Source organism: Crinia signifera, chromosome 4 (genome assembly GCF_055691185.1).
Source record: "Crinia signifera chromosome 4, ASM5569118v1, whole genome shotgun sequence".
NCBI lineage: Eukaryota > Metazoa > Chordata > Amphibia > Anura > Myobatrachidae > Crinia > Crinia signifera.
In genome coordinates, this window is record NC_139220.1 from 240139361 (window position 1) to 240156598 (window position 17238).

The following is a 17238-nucleotide window of genomic DNA, read 5'->3' on the forward strand; positions in this document are numbered from 1 at the left end:
TGGTTTCTAGAAATTTTCAATCACTACTAAAAAGTAAACCAAATCATCTATTTGACACCATTTAAAAACCTCCAGTACTTCCCTTATGGCCACTAATAGCCTTCTATGTGGCCCTGCTAACTCATTTGTCACTTTTTGGGGAGGGGCCTAAAATAGCTTCCCTTCTTTTTCACACACTTTTACTCTGTGGCATTTTGTAGAAAAACCATACAACCTCACAGTGACTATTGGAATTGTCATTTGTAATTGTAATTGTAATTGGATTTTGTATTTCTTGAGTGCGAGCATTCGTGCAACATATGAAATTATTTCATGAAACAAACTGGCTTTTGTAAACATCTAATTGGAATGACTCCTAAGTGCTAAATATAAATATTCTTCTTTTTTAGTCTTACTGATCAGCTATTTTATGATTCATGTATAGATTGACATCGGTAGAAGATGAACTTGCCACATTCACAGAATCTGTTAATGATGACCAAGCAACAATAGCACAGCTCCAAACTGAGATTGCAGTTGAGGAAAAGAAGCAAGGAGACCAGTAAGAAACAGCAGTTTTATTTATTTAGCACTGTCAAACAAACAGAACTGAAGACACAATATGGTTTCAGACCATTGTTCTTAAAGCGTTTTATTGGAAAAACGCCCCATTGCCTAATCTCCTATTTTACATATTGCAATGTGCTGCTATAAGCATTGATTGTTTAAGACCAAATTGGCCCAAAATCACCACATGTGTGGAACAGCTGCCTGACTCAAACCCAGTTCGATCATAAGGACATCCGGAATGAATCAGACTGAATATCTTGCCAACTTATGACCTTAGTGCATGTAGTCACAAGCCAATATTATTCCATTAGTAACTGGGTTGGTATGCCAGCTACCAGAACGATTAGACTTATGACAATTTTCTGTTTAGGTATGTGGAATGTTTTGATGAACAGGACATCCTTATTTATAACCTAATGTATTTACTGATACATTATCCAGGAAAAATGGAAACACAAAACCAAAACTGCTGTGATGTGATTACTGCCCCATATGAACATCTCATTTTATTATGTCATCCGCATCGTACATTCCCCTGGTTATATGTCCAGCATGTGCTCTCCCTCCCATTTCTTCTTTGTCCCATTGTTTGGCTTCTGATTTGAATCTATTTAAAATAGCAAATACATTTGTTTTAATAACAGTAACTGATGATTTATGAAATGAGCGTTCTCCATTAGGTAAGTCGGTGTATTGTTTGTCCACACAGGATTAATCTCTTGGCCAAGTACCAGTCTCTTCAAGATGCCATTTTGCAATATAACATGTCTCTGTGTAAGAAGACGAAACTGCAGGGCCAGAAAGACATTCTAAAGAAGAAGATGGATGAGATTGGCTCAGGAGATCCCCCTCCAGCTCTTCAGCTGCAGGATGATAAACAGTCTATCACCTCCAATGTAAGTTGTTAAGTGGTGCCAAAATAACAAAATTGCTGGTGTGAATTAAGTGCGATTATTTGGCAATTTTTTTTTTTTTTTTTATTAAATAATTTTTATTGATTTTGCAAAAACAAAAAAATTACATAAAATAAACCCGTATAGACAGCAGTGTACTAGTAGATAAAAAAGGTGCATACAGGAGATATATAACAGCTAGAATATCGTATATGAATAAGCATAAAATAGCAACCATATCCATTCACAGCATGTAGGATATATATAAAATGAAGATCATCTTCTCAGGATATAGGTGAGCATATATAAAGTGGGGTACCCGGAGGCGCCATCCAGGTTCCCAGTAGCAAAGGGATAGTCGGATGGTATAAGTATATGGATATGACGTAAAGCAGTTAACTGAGCACCATTGATCTGCATTGTATGATAGTCATCTACCAGTAACCCCACCGTCTAGCTTAACCAACATTAGTAGAGAAAAATAGACCCCAAAAAGGAAAAACCTCCCAAAGGACCCAAAGCAACCCTCCACATAACCCCCCACCCTGTACTACCCACCCCCAACTTAGGTGTACCTGGATCCCTACAACATACTACTCCTAAACCTATTCTAAACCCCCTCCCAACCCTACTACCTAATTTAACTGCCCCCCCCCCCCCCCCCCCAGTTAAGGATATTAACCGAATAGCTGACAGGGGCAAAAAAAAAAAAAAAAAAAATTAAATATATATATATATATATATATAGGATTTGAAGATAATGTATACTGGACATATTAATGCGGGTATACATAACTTATGGTATAGAACTGTATAAGTAAGGCTATACTGTCACTCACAGACATATAAGCTAGAGAGCTTAGGAAATAATCGACGTATTTCTTAAAACAAACAGGATGGAAGAGCACGAATCAGAATTTAGTATACAGTATTAAACTAGTCAATCTTCAAAATCAGGAACAGAAGCGGTTATGGGAGCAGGATTCTCGCAATCATCAAACGGGATATCAGGATAAGTTCCACAATGGTAAAATGACCATATCCAGCCCAATGCAGAGCACAGTATGTGAAAGTGGGGCAGTCCTAAGCAGGTGTCGTGAAACGTGAAATAGCAGGACAGGGAGTTAGAGGAGCTTCCAATTATCAAGCCAGGACCCTGTGGGTATATGTTCCAGATCAATAAAGGAGCAATGGCCATGGGGCAAGCGATGTCACAGCATGCAATCCAACACTCTGTATCACTGAAGGGGAATGGCATAAAGTAGGGATTACTGGTTTCGTAAGGATAAATAGAGGAGTGACTGGAGCACTTAAAGGTGAAAGTCCAGAAACATAACTTAATCATCAAAAGCAGATCAGGAGAATGTCCAGAATAGATTAACAAAAGGTCCCATAATTGTGCAGTTGTCATTGGATATGAAGAATTCGATCCCGGATGAGCCTCACCATTTGCAGAACACTTGGGTGGGATATACCGTGGCATCTCAGCTGCAAATATATTTCCCTGAGAGCACATATCCAGGGTATGTAGAGACATAGGAGCCATGGGGGCTGCAGCAACAGGGCATTCAGGTATAAAGTCCTCAGACATCTTAGCACAGTTCACACCATTGCAGTAGGAAGAGAGCATATCACTCTGCACATCCGCGAGCCTAGCGTCAAGCCTGTCTGCAGAGGCATTAACAGCCTGTAAGATCTGGTATAGTGAGGCTTCCATATGTATTTGTAATACTCACTCACTTGGTTGAAAGGACAGAGATGAAAGAGTTTCGATAGACAGGTAGTTGCAAATCACCCCACACCTCACCTCACACTGACATCCAGCAGATGGGGCCAAAAATACCGCTGCTGCCGAGACGCAGTTAATAGGATAATAGTCCCAGATATCGCAGCAGCCCAAAGCAAGTAGCACAGTCCAGCAATAGTTTATTAGAGCAAGATGGCGCTGGCTCCCCCTGTGCGGACCGCGGCAGCGGGTCTCTCCCGCTACAAACTCAGGGAGATCACCAGCGTACCTCACCCCTCTCACCAGGAATAGGGCGCCACGCAGCAGGGTACCATGTATGATACGGAGGCTCAGGATGGTCTGCGCACTTCTCTCCCGGGCATACAGCAGCAGCAGCAGCAAGATGGCGCTCGCACAGGTCTTCAGCTGACAGCAGCGCGGCAACTACCACCGCAGATTAACAGGATAGCGCCCCCAGCAGAATCACCACAAGTCGCCCGGAGTGTTCCCAGCAGCTTCCCCCACCTCTGTGCGAAGTTTATATAAGGCAATCGCTCTCAGGATGGCAATACAGGATTTCATTTGCCAAATTTTTTTAAATGTATTTTACACTTGTGGTCTCCAGAGCTCATACATATGTAACAGATGTTATGACAACAGCCCCGCCATACTCACTTTCTAATGGTTATGTTCAACCAAAATGTAGCCCATATAGTGCAATGTAGGGTAATATTTTAGCAAAAAAAAGATTATAGATTATTTAAAGCCGCATGACTATAATGGATCCTCCCACTTCTCTCCTTACATCCTGCTCTTATACTTTTTTGCATGTTTTGCCTCACTGATTATAGGGAACTATAGTGTACTTGAGTCCCATTGTAAGTAAAGGTCTATAGGAAGTATGGACGGCACATATATAAAGTAAGTACTTTCTTTACTGCAGTTTTAGTTGGTGTAATAGTTTTTAGATATCAGAACAATATATTTATATATTCCTTACATGCATAATGCAGAAGCATATTCTGGTTTTTTATTTAAAAAAAAAAAAATTTCTTTCTTGTAGGATCGAGAAAGTGGTAAATATCTGAAGCTAGAAAATATAAAAAATCACATTTCTGGGATTTTTCGACCCAAGTTTTCTGTAAGTAATGATTTCTATTTTTTTTTTTTGTTTGTTCATACTTCAAACTTTCCATCGAAAGTCAGAAACCTTGTTATGTAAGCTTAATGAAAGCCGCCTTCTGCATAGAATTTCAGACATTTCACCTTGTGTGCCGTGTTTAGAATTTCTCACATTATAGAACAGAGTAAATTAGCATTGTTGCTGTTGTTGTCCCAGATCTATTTACAGAATATACATTCTACAGTATACAGATAAAAAAAAACTGTACAGAATGGTATTCCACAAAGCAAATGGGGTAATTTTATCAAAGTGTGTTTTAAAGTTGCCACATACAGAATGTAGTACAGCTCCAAACACATGCTGTTTTATAACTTGGGGTAGATTTATTAAGCTCAGTGAAGTCTGTTTTTTATCACCGGCCAATCAGCTCCTACCTATCATTTTTCAAACCAAGCCTGTAAGGAGTTAGGGGCTGTTTGTCCGGTAATAAAAACCAGACAATTTATCACTTAACGGAGCTTAATAAATCTGCCCCTTGATGCACTAATTGAATGAAATGAGTGGTAATGAAGGGCACCAGATGTCTGCCCAAAGAAGGTAAGACTTTTGGATCTTGGATCAGAGCTAATATTGAACTCGCCCGTTTGCATACAGTATATGCTTTCTCAGCACTCAAGCCTGATTTTAAATGCCCTGAAACTTCAAGCAAGTCAATTTGGCTAAAAGTCAATTCTTACTCAATACCGTAATGTTCTGTACTGTACATGCAGTTTATTGGGGTTAGTTCTATACTATAAGAGGTTGCGTATCATAAGTGTTATGCACAATACCACCAAAATGCCATCCGTATCACAGGGAATTGCCACCACAGCCTGGCTGATGATGCTATTCACTCTCGTTGTATCGTTTAAATACTTGTATTTCCAGGCAGACATTTCTCCTGCCTGAATCATGAAGCTGCACATTGCAGTTTCCTCATTTTTACTTTATATCATGCACGTTAATATCCTTCCTGATGTGCTTCTGATTACCAAATGCAACCTCTAAAGCAGAAGTGGAAGAATGAATTTGTGTTGGTCTGCTGACTCATTAGGTTATTGTGACTGTATATTGGTATAATCTGAATGTCTCTTCTCTTCTAGAGACATCATTTCATTATTCCAATCCGTCCAATAAATAGAAGCCTCTCCTTGGTCTAAATATCCGTCATAATCTTTTTATGGTCTAGGATTTAGGGGGGCACAGGGTGCGTAAGACTGGGGGGACCTAAAGATCAACCTTTGTGTTCCACAGATTGAGTTCTTGTGTGCAAGCCTAAAACACGCACACACACAAACTCTCACACACTTATACACATGCATGCATACATACATACAGGCCACACCCACCGAGTCCCTCTTACTTTATAAGTTGGCTGCAGGATAGTCCTCTTATCCTGGAACTACTGCAGCAGTTCCTTCCCATCCTCTCTCCCATATTGCTGCTGTGTAGCACCGCCCCCTGCTCAGACCCACCTCCCTGTTTTCACGATCGCAGTGTGCACAACCTTCCATTCCCAGTAAAAGAACCATTTTTGTGCTGCACACACTCTATGGATTTATCTTTTTCTCTAAACATTTAAATATTCCTGAAAACAAATCAACTTACGCAAAGTTCCCTAACCACACTCCTAGCCTCTCCTAATTACCACCCTCTGAGTCTACACAGTTCGCCCAAAACAGATTTATTCCCTTTTTATGTGCAAATAATTTGTGTGACTGGATCATATACAATCCCACCACTAACCACTTTTTTCCATGACAGTCGGGCTTGGCCAATATTCAAAACAATAGAAAATAAGGAAGAGCGCCCACAGTTAGGCAATGGTGCTTACGTCCCAGTCTTTGGTTCAGGTTTTAAAGAGTCTTTGGCTTTCTTTCTCAGTGGAACATGGGGAAAAAATGGGGAAAAAAAGACAATGTGTAGTCCAATTTTTCAAATGGGGTACAATATTTTCAGGTTTCTTGGACCACTAGAAGTTTTCTTTCCCAGTGTGAATATATCTCTAGAGGTTCACCACGTGTCTCCTGATTAATCTGGGGGTGACGTACATGTATGCTTACACATAAAAGGTGTTTGTAAAGCACATCAAGGTATCTTTAATTTTTTCACATGTATGCTTACTTTCTTGTGTATGGGGGTCCTCTCATCAAGGTATCTTTCAGTAAGGGACGTGCTCCCAAATTGAGTATCCAAATGATTTTATTGGTAAAAAAAGTTTTTTTGGTACACTTAAAAGGATTTTTTAGACAATGATGAAATAAAAACAGCCCGTATACAAGTTTTTATGGATTGCTTGTGGCCTATGCCTGGGAGCAACAGATGTTAAATGCCCGGGAACGCTCACCAACAGCAAAAGGTCTCTCAGCAAAGAACATAGACTTAGTATACCTTAAAAACTTTTGCAACACCGCATCGACGCGTTTCGACCTCCAGGTCTTTATCAAGGTGGCCAATATTCAATTTGTAGCACTTAACCTGATAAAATAATACAAAATACAATTTGCAAATATTTATTAATCAACAGTTATATGGTTGTGGTATATAGGACATAACCAGCAGATCCTTTGAATTACTATAAAGGCCTATACACATTAGAAATATTTCAGATGATATAATATGATTTCCCAGATTCTGACAGGTGGGAACAATAAAATCCAAATGTCGTCCAGTGTGTACACTTGATGTTTGCTGACACACCCGCGCATTATTAGCAACATCCTCTGTTGTCACTGCAGGGCCAAAAGGAGACATCACTAGCGGATCCATACTGTGGAATGCCGGGTCCCCGTCCTTACAGCTTACATTGCAAGGCGGAGCCACCACAGATCAAACTTGTTGTTGCTTCAGTCAGTGTTCCGATGGATCTTACAATCCATAATTAAACTGGAGTCCCCAGAGAAAACCCATGAAAAATATTATAGTAACATAGGAACTCCATACAGATAGAGGCCTGATCGGGATCAAAGACATGAGTAGATTGTAAACTAAGTTTTTAAACTATACAATTTCAAAATATGAATTCACATATAGGCAGTGTTTTAACTAAGAAAATATATTGTTTTTGTTATCCAAGGTGACATTACAATCTTATCATTTATTTGATTCTTTACAGCTTCCGCCACTTTTACCACTAATTTTAGATGTCCAGAAGCCGCTCAGTCAACAGAGCTGGTACCATGGCGCCATTCCGCGGACTGAGGTCCTAGGTTTGTTAGCCAACAATGGAGATTTCCTTGTACGTGAAAGCAAAGAGAAACAAGAATATGTGTTGTCTGTGCTGTGGGATGGACAGCCAAGACACTTTATCATTCAGTGTATAGATGTAAGTAACCGCTTTTATACAATATTCAATGCAACACCTTGGTAACCTTTATCTGTACATATGTCTGCTGTTGTCCTCTTCCAGACTACCACATCCCATTTTCTAAATAGGGACAGCAAAGGTGTAGATGCTGAAAACGGGACATGGTCTTTTCAGAAAGGGGTATGGCCACAGAATAGTACCCCCAATTCAAATGACTCTACACAGTAGTGCCTCTTATTCACATTACACCACATAGTAATGCCCCAATTCACATTACACCACACAATAGTTTCCCTTATTTACATTATACCACACAGTAGTACTCCTAATTCATCTTACACCACACAGTAGTACACCTTATATACAATATACCACACACTAGAGCTGGTTATTCACATTACTCTATACCTGGGGTAGCCAACTCAAGTCTTCGAGAGCTACCAACAGTTAAAGTTTTCCAGATCTCCTCACAGAATCACAAGTGAAGTAATTGGCTCCACCTGGGGATCATTTAAAATGTGTTAGTGAAGAATGAGTGCACCTTTGCAGCAGCTAGGTTGTCTGGAAAATGTGAACTGTTGGTAGCTCTCAAGGACTGGAGTTGGCTACCACTGCACTACACTATAGTAACTATTATACATTTTATGTCACACAGTAGTACTGTCCTTTCTACATTATACCCTCACAATATTGGTGCCACATACACATTCTGCCTGCAGTAGTAATGCTCCGTACACATTATGCCCATACAGTAGTAATGGCCCTTACACATTATGCCCACACTGTAGTAGTGCCTCTCACACATTATCCCCCCAAAGAAATAGTGCCTATTTCACATTATGCCACACGGTAGTAGTATCTGTCTGATCAATAAAATGGTTCCTAACCAGGGAACTGGACAGAAGTCTGGACTTTGGAGAAACATCATGACCTCAGCGGCGTAACTATAGCACCGCAGCCCCCGCCACTGCGGGGGGGGGGCGCTGTGCATGTGGGGGCGCTGGGGGCTGCGGTGCTATAGTTACACCCCCCCCCCCCAATCCCCCGCAGACTTACCTATCTCGCTGGTCCCGGCAGCTCCGTTCTTCTGCTGAGGACCACCACAAAATGGCCGCCCCCATATAGCACACAGCTCTCTGAAACTGTCTGCTGTATGGGGGCGGCCATTTTGTGGTGGTCCTCAGCAGAAGAACGGAGCCGCTGGGACCAGCGCGATAGGTAAGGCTGCAGGGGATTGGGGGGGGTTTGCATGGGCGGCGGGGGATTGGGGGTGCTTGGCGGGGCGGCGGCGGGGGCCCTAACGGCGGGGAGGGTGCCCAAAACTTAGTTACGCCACTGCATGACCTCTCTCCATGGACTATGGAAGCAGGTTGAACTGTAGCACTGGACAGTCACTGCCCATTGCAGTGTATGTTCATACCAGTGCACCCAGCAGAGATGGAGCCAGGTGCATGTACTGTATATAGAGAAAGAAACAAACAAAGCAGGGGACAAAGGAAGTTGTTTAATTGGTTATGTTCAAACCTCAAAACCAGCATATCATTGGCTGTCAGTCTGCCACATGTTTTGGGTAGCCAGTAAGATAAATCTAAACTTGTGCTTGTTTAGTAAAAGAACCAAGCACATCTAAATTACTTATCTCTAGCTGCAGGAAATCAGATAAAAAGTCATTCCCCAGTGACATAATAAAATTGTGTCTCTACATTCAGTATATAGACATAAGTATTTGTACACCTGACCATTACACAGAAAGAGGCTGTAATGACATTACTGTATATTTATATACATATACTTTAATATAAGTTTGAGTCCCTTTTGCAGCTATAACAGTGTCCACTCTTTTTGGAAAGCTTTCCACAATATTTTGTAGTGTTTCTGTGGGAATTTTGCCCATTCACACTGTAGAGCATTAATGAGGTCAGACACTAATGTTGGACTCTGAACTCCTTAAACCATGTCTTTACAGTCCATGCTTTGTGTACTGGGGCACAGTCATACTGGAATATAAATGGGCCTTCCCCAAACTGTTGCCATAAAGTTGGAAGCATAGCATTGTTCAAAATGTCTTGGTTGACTGAAACTTTAAGATTGCCATTCACTGAATAAACACTATATGGACAAATGTATTTGGCCACATCTGAGTAATGCACTCCCGTCATCCTTTACACCACTCCAACTGGCGCTTGATGTTGTGAGGCTTGCATGCAGCTACTGGGCCATGGAAACCCATTCCAACCCATTCCATTAAACTCCTGCACAGTTTGTTCTACATTAAGGTAAGTGGAATTTCAGGACTCTTGGCTACTTTTACGCACCATGTGCCTTAGCAGTCGACCCTGCTCTGTGATTGTACATGGTATTCCGCTTTTGTATCACAATTGCTAGCAAATGCAGACTGCATGGCTAGGTGCTTGATTTTATACACCTATGGCAACACCTGAATTCAATATTTAACAGATGTGGCCAAATACTTTTGTCCATATAGTGTATATGAATAAGGCTTGGAGAATACTAAGGAAATCAGTAAAAGTTGCTTACACAATACTTTAATTTACTGAGCATATGTTAGTGCACTAAGAATTTCTAAGCCATCATTTTTTGTTTTAAAGAGTTTTTTAAGCCATCATTAGTTATTTTTTGTTTTAAAGAATCTATATAGATTGGAAGGAGAAGCCTATCCCACTATTCCAATGCTAATTGATCATTTCATGAAGAGCAAACAAGTGGTCACCAAGAAGAGTGGTGTTATCCTGAATAAAGCCATTGTTAAGGTAAAAATATTTTACATGATTACCTAAAGCAGGGGTATGCGGCCCCCGTAGCCGGTCTGAGTGGCCCGCCCAGTGGCTTTGCCGGGAGTCAAGTACAGGGGAATTCTCGCAATAGGTCCGTAGTTCTCGCGAGATTCCTCTTAATCAACAGCAGCCGGAGACTGTCAGTCCTATTCAGTGAGACAGCTGCAGCAGGACAATTTCTAAGAGAAATTTTTACATATGGCCCCCAAAGAATTTTTTCCTCATACAAATGGCCCTTGGTACAAAAAAGGTTCCCCACCCCTGACCTAAAGAGACAATAATGTTTGTATAGAAAACCACAAGAGTGCATTGGGTTGTTTTATATAGTAATCTTTTTGAAGGTTAAGCATAAGGATCTGCAAGCCAGTATGGCAGAGGATCTAAATGTCTCTCTAATCCACATCTGCCACACAACTGCGCAAATGCACACAATTGCCCTCACTCAGGTGCCATGTCCTAATTTAAGTAGCAACATAAGAAGAGATAAAAAAAAATAGTAAAGAGTATAAATAATTATATATAAGAGCGAGTGAAAATAACTCCAGCTTGGTGATTATAATATTAACTTTAACTTTTTGAAGGCCAAATCAGAGGGAACTCAGGGGTATGTCATGGCTGCTCAGACATACAAACACAGAATTTGACGGCAAGTAAGAGCAATTTGGCCAATCAAGACTACCCTTTTTTTTATTTACCTTTTGGTCACCTCAACCCTATTTGATCCTTTTTTTTTTTGTGTAAGTATATTCATACCTCAAGCATGGTTAATTACTCAAATGTTTAAGGGCTGCATTTATCAAAAAAATATTTGCAGCTAAATACCCGAAAACACCCATTTTCGGGGGTTTGCCGCAAATATTAAGTATTACCTTAATGTACACAAGGGGGACCGCAGCAGGAATCTCCAATCCCTGCTACGATCCCCCCTGCACCGCCACCAGCCGCATCCAAAAAGATTTCTATTGGGGATGCCAAGCTGCCTGATGTTGATACATCAGGCAGCAGCGCTTCGCATCCCTGGGCTATCGCCTTTCTTAGATGACTGTAGCCCACTGTAGACTATGGGCTACTGATCGCACTGCCACCGGGGCAGTGCGGTCAGCGTGGGGTCAGCGATAACCGCATATGTGCAGACCCCCCGGCGCCCGGCTCAGCACATGTCATCGCATGCGATGCAACGCGATTGGACACGATTTTTCATCGCACAGGCACCCAGATGCCTGATTCCTATGTTAAATGCCCCCCCCCCAGACCCGATTTTTTATTTTATACGCACAGTGATCGGTAATGACTATGTTAAATGCCCCCCGATTGTTAACACCACCCCACTATCAATGCCAACCCGAATCGTGTTGAGCGCAGCGAGCCCACGAGGGGAGGCGGAATGCATCCTCCGACCTTTTCATACCCCCACTATCCAGGTCGGTGCAGAGTTGATTTTATATAGTGTGGCGAGCACAGCGAGCCACCGAGCCCGAAGCGTGGCGAGCGCAGCGAGCCCCGAGAGGGGGCGCGGATGACTTCACATATATTACGCGTCCCCTCGCGGGGCTCGCTGCGCTCACCACGCTTCAGGCTCGGTGGCTCGCTGCGCTCGCCACACTATATAAAATCAACTCCACGCCGACGTGGATAGTGGGGGTATGAAAAGGTCGGAGGACGCGTACCGCCGCCCCTCGCGGGCTCGCTGCGCTCGCCATGCTTCGGGTTGCCGTTGATAGTGGGGTGGCGTTAACAATGGGGGGGCATTTAACATAGTCATTACCCATCAGGGTGGTATACAATTAAAAATCGGGTCTGGGGGGTGCATTTAACATGGGAATAAGCCCAAATCGGGCATGATCGCGTTGCATCGCATGCTTTTATAATGGCATGCGATGCGACGCAATATTAAAATTGTATTCTCACGCCCGGGAAAAGACTCAATCGGGTCCCATCGCATGCCATCGCATACCTTAATTAGTGGCATGCGATGCGATGCGATGGGCGCCGTGATAATACACAAGTACCTCTCTTTCTTTTGAAGAATATTTCCCTGCTGTACTTTGTTAAAACCCAGGATATATTTTTTAAAGTTTCTATAGTGTTCTCTTTTTCCTCCAAACTGTACGTTATAAACTTTTAGCCTTTCCAGGTAAGTTTTGTGATGTAGGCCATGCACCATTTTAGTTTGTACACTCTCTAATATATTTATATACTTCTGGAGATATGGTCTCCAGAACTGGGCACCATATGAGGTCGTACCAATGATCTTTACAGTGGCGTTATTACTCCTCCCTATGCAACCAAGCATCTGACTTGCCTTTCTCATTGCGTTGATTTCTCACCTGCCTTTAAAACACTTAAAATGATGACTATTACATCCCTTTCCTCCTCAGTAGTTTGCATTATCATACCCTTGATACTAAATTTATCCTTAGGGTTTTTGAGAGTCAAGTTCATGATTTAGCATATTTAGTGACAATTTTTGACAATTCCTCAAGTCTACCTAGATCATCAATCATTTATTTTAACCCCTCCCCCAGAAAATTTGTTTGGAATCCTGTAAATTGTTAGATTTAAGATATTCCACAATGACTTACATGGATAAAGCTTGGTAAAATATATTTGTGGAGATTATCAGCCAAGAGATGTATTGAAAACAAATTGTCTTTTCTCTCTATGTACTGAAATAGGACAAATGGGTGTTGGAGCACGAAGAAGTCATCCTGGGAGAACGGATTGGACGGGTATGTAAGCTCTGTTTGATCTATAAACTCAAATGCATTATATTGATGCCAACTGATTATAGCATAATAAAACAAACCAGAATGAAAAGAGTAAATAAAGCCTAAATAACCAGATGGAGTTCAGTTAAAAGTGCTGTGTAAAAATAAAACAAATCAATGGTATGTAATATTTAAACGTTGCCATGTTTTGTTTTAATATTTCATATAAATAATATATCTACAGTACTTACCATGGAGATAATATTTTTGTTATTAAGCATGAGCAAGTTGTAAGATATTTACCAGGTGCTGAGCTGAAATATCTAGTGAAGCCAATGTTACTCGCAAATGTGCTTATTACTAAATGTATAATATATTTGAAGTAAATGGAGTTTATGAAGTTTATGTTTAACTAAATATGTATGTCATGCTCACTAGCACTCCTCTGCTGCAGGCAGCCATATTGAAAGAGAGTTTAAAGTCTTTTTGGGAGTCTGTGCTCTGTCCTCTCTTGTGTGTTGCTAGCTGCTACACTACCCGGTTGACCGTTCCGGGTTGGGTTGACAAATTGTAAAGGTAAAGTTTAGTGTAGCGCTCCGCTCCTTTTGTGTGGGGTGTGCGATTGGTCCAGGATTGGATGAATAAACAATGGGTTTCTGTGCAAAATTAATTTTACTTCAAATGGTGCAGGTACACATACATTTACAAATACTTCAATAAAATGTTGCAATTAATATTACAATCAAATGATACATTAAATTGGAAATAAAATATTTTTGCAGTAATTATACAGTTTCTGTATCACTAGTGTGCGGGTTCAACTAAATGGAGAACTGTCTGACTCCTGTGAGCCTGGACTTCTGTGGGTATGGGGGGATGGGGGTCGAGGGTTTTTTCTTCTGACGTGCAGGGGCCCAGGAGAGTTACAGTTCTGGTTTATATGCTCCTACGGCTGCGGCGTCCCGCTGTGCCGTGTCCTTGATGCTGCTGTGTTGGTGCCTGGCTGCCGAATGACTGGCCGACGGGTGTTGGACTGCGGAGGGTGAGGGGATAGGTCTCCTCCTTGGCGGGGGTGATGGTGGATGCCACTGGGGTGGGGGGTCTGTGGTGGTAGGTCTGGGCACTCCTTGTGTCCTCTTTCGCTGTTCAGCCGGCTGCGAAGGTGTCCGGTTTTCACCGTATCCCTTTGCCGCCTGCCGCTGTGGGTGGGGGGACGTGGAGCGTCTGACAAGGGCCGTGGGCAGGTGGAGCTTTTGATCGCTCCTTCCCGCCCCGGTGCCTTGCCTTTGGACCTAGCCAACTCACCTACCCCCGTTCCCGGCGTCGCTTCCTTGCTTCCGTCCTGCCGCGCTGTCAGGTCTGACATGGATATGGTAGACAATGAAAAAGGTTGATGAGTTTTTGAAGATTTATTTTTCATTTTTTTAATATTTTCCTATTCATTGTCATGTGCCATGTCATTGTCGACATGGACACCAATGAAGTGCCACACTTATGTCAACATTTACATGTGTTGACCTTTCCGTGTTGATTTTTTCTTGTGCGATTCGCGTCACCCCCCCCCCCCCCCCGCAACCTCCCGCGATTCGCGGCACCACCCTTTGCAGTCGGCTGAACAGGGAAAGAGGACACAAGGAGTGCCCAGACCTACCACCACAGACCCTCATCCCAGCGGCATCCACCATCACCCTCGCCAAGGAGGAGACCTATCCCCTCACCCTCTGCAGTCCAACACCCGTCGACCAGTCATTTGGCAGCCAGGCACCAACACTGCAGCATCAAGGACACGGCACAGCGGTACGCCTCAGCCGTAGGAGCATACAAACCAGAACTGTAACCCCCCTGAATAATTACTGCAAAAATATTTAATTTCCAATTTAATGTATAATTTGATTGTAACATTAATTGTAACATTTTATTGAAGTATTTGAAAATGTATGTGTACCTGCACCATTTGAAGTAAAATTAATTTTGCACAGAAACCCATTGTTATTCATCCAATCCTGGACCAATCGCACACCCCACACCAAAGGAGCGGAGTGCTACACTAAACTTTACCTTTACATATTGAAAGAGAGGTCTGTCTCAGCGGGCCATAGAGCACTACAACCCTCAGGTGGGGGGAATAGGACAATAGTGTACTTTTTAAATATTTCAGTAAATGTTTACTTATGAAGGTTAGCAAGATATCGTTACCATATATGCAACATCTACATACTAACCTCATGGGAATTCAGTCAGCCATGAGGATCTCCTGGTATGTAATTTGCTGAGCATTTAGTTCAGATTGCTCAGCAAGTTCACTCCGTACATAGCGATGTGTTAAATGCTGAGCGATCTGTCAGGGAAAGTGTTCTGATCAGCGCCGTGGGGAGGCCACGCTTCGCTATCACTGTGCCCCCACACATAGAGCGATGTAGGAGCATTTCCTGAGCATTTTTCAAGGTATACTACTTGGCAACATAATCTCATAATCTCATATACAGTGGAGCACCAGGTATTTAATATTTAAGTATTTATTATTGTATCTCATCCAGGGCAATTTTGGTGAAGTATTCAGTGGACGTCTTCGTGCTGATAACAGTCCAGTTGCCGTTAAAACTTGCCGGGAAACTTTACCACCAGACTTGAAGGATAAGTTTCTGTCAGAGGCAAGGTGGGGACACTGATATGCGTCTATTTAACCTTATGTCATTTTAATTAGCCTTTCCATTACAGATACAGAGCAGTGGCACAGGCAATATTCACTATCTCCTTGCCTACCTTCCATTAATTTTATCCAGTAGCTATAGCTTCACTGACAGATCCAGGCAGCGCTCATTGATCTGACACGGTAACAGCATGTAGAGTCATCTGTAAGTGCAGCCTGCTAGATCGTTAGGCGCTGAGATTGTATATCAAATTACAATCAGTGGACACCTTAATATTGATTCATTTCTCAACTGTGTTATGTAAAGTGGGACAAGCTCTCAGCTCTTAGTCTGGAAAGCAGCATATTGGCTGATCTTTGACATAGCAAAGACTTGCTGAGCAGGTGTTTTTTTACCACCCCCAAAAAGATTAATTAACTAGAGATCAGCTTAGAATGTACTGTAGCAATCACGCCAGTGAAAGTTTTCCTCGCCATCAGAATTGCATGCACAACTTCTTTGATTCATGTTGCTGTGGCTCGTTTGGCCACAAATGGCAGGTGTAAATTACATTACCTTAAACAATGTACGGTTGCATATGCAAAGCTTCTACTATGATGCAATGCATGTAGGTCGGGCAGAGGAGGATTTTCCACAAGGCAACCTAGGTGCCTGCCTAGGGCCCAACAGGTCCCATAAAGATATCCTGGCATCCAAAATGTTCCCAGAGCAGCATTGCGTGATTGGCATATGACACTATGACATCACAGGGACGCGCCCACACTCCCAAAGTCCCTTTGATCTTTTTCGATAGGATAAAAAAGTATTGGGATTCACAAAATGCTCTCATCCACTGTATTAAGGCAGTCAGATTACTTTAAAGGTGACACAGGAATTAAGCCTTCTTCCAAAACAACTAGAGCCTGACTTGTATGCAATGCCATTGTTCACGCAGCTGAGCATTTATTGGAAGACTGTGCACGCACCAAGGTACTCAATTGATGCCGGCTGCAATCGGCAGCAAACATAGAGTGTTATGGATTGTTGGAGTAGGGCCTCAAACCAGTATTATTGCCTAGGGCCCCATGAGGTCTAAATCTGCCTCTGAGGTCGGGCATAGGTCATATGCATTTACACCCATGTTTTTACTCTAATACAACAGGAACACCTTACCATCTAAAAACAAACAAAAACAAAACCAGTTTAAAACATAATACATGCCTTAACAATGATCAAAGCAGCTAACCACATCAGTGGTGTATTCACAGTCAGCCAATTGTTAGTCATGATGACTGTCCTCAATACTAGTGTTATTCTAGCAGTGCCTGACATCTTGCAATATGGCTCTCTCAGCCATCTGTATCCCATGAAGAATTTCTTTGCATTGACATGGACTAACTGTAATCAGCCTAACTGAGATCACTGCTTGTCGTCCCCTTCCACCATTGTAAGTGCAGGTGTGCTTAGT

At 42.2% G+C, this 17238-nt stretch overlaps 1 protein-coding gene across 2 annotated transcripts in view; it reads left to right on the top strand.

Moving 5' to 3' along the window:
* MAN2A2 (mannosidase alpha class 2A member 2) overlaps positions 1-17238 on the top strand; it is a 280528-nt gene that overhangs the window by 52432 nt on the left and 210858 nt on the right. For both annotated transcript variants that reach the window (XM_083184113.1, XM_083184110.1), the window contains exons 8-14: positions 425-541; positions 1259-1445; positions 4232-4309; positions 7446-7655; positions 10286-10408; positions 13108-13161; positions 15678-15796. In XM_083184113.1, the coding sequence (XP_083040239.1) occupies positions 425-541; positions 1259-1445; positions 4232-4309; positions 7446-7655; positions 10286-10408; positions 13108-13161; positions 15678-15796 (888 nt within the window). The remainder of the gene's footprint in view (positions 1-424; positions 542-1258; positions 1446-4231; positions 4310-7445; positions 7656-10285; positions 10409-13107; positions 13162-15677; positions 15797-17238) is intronic.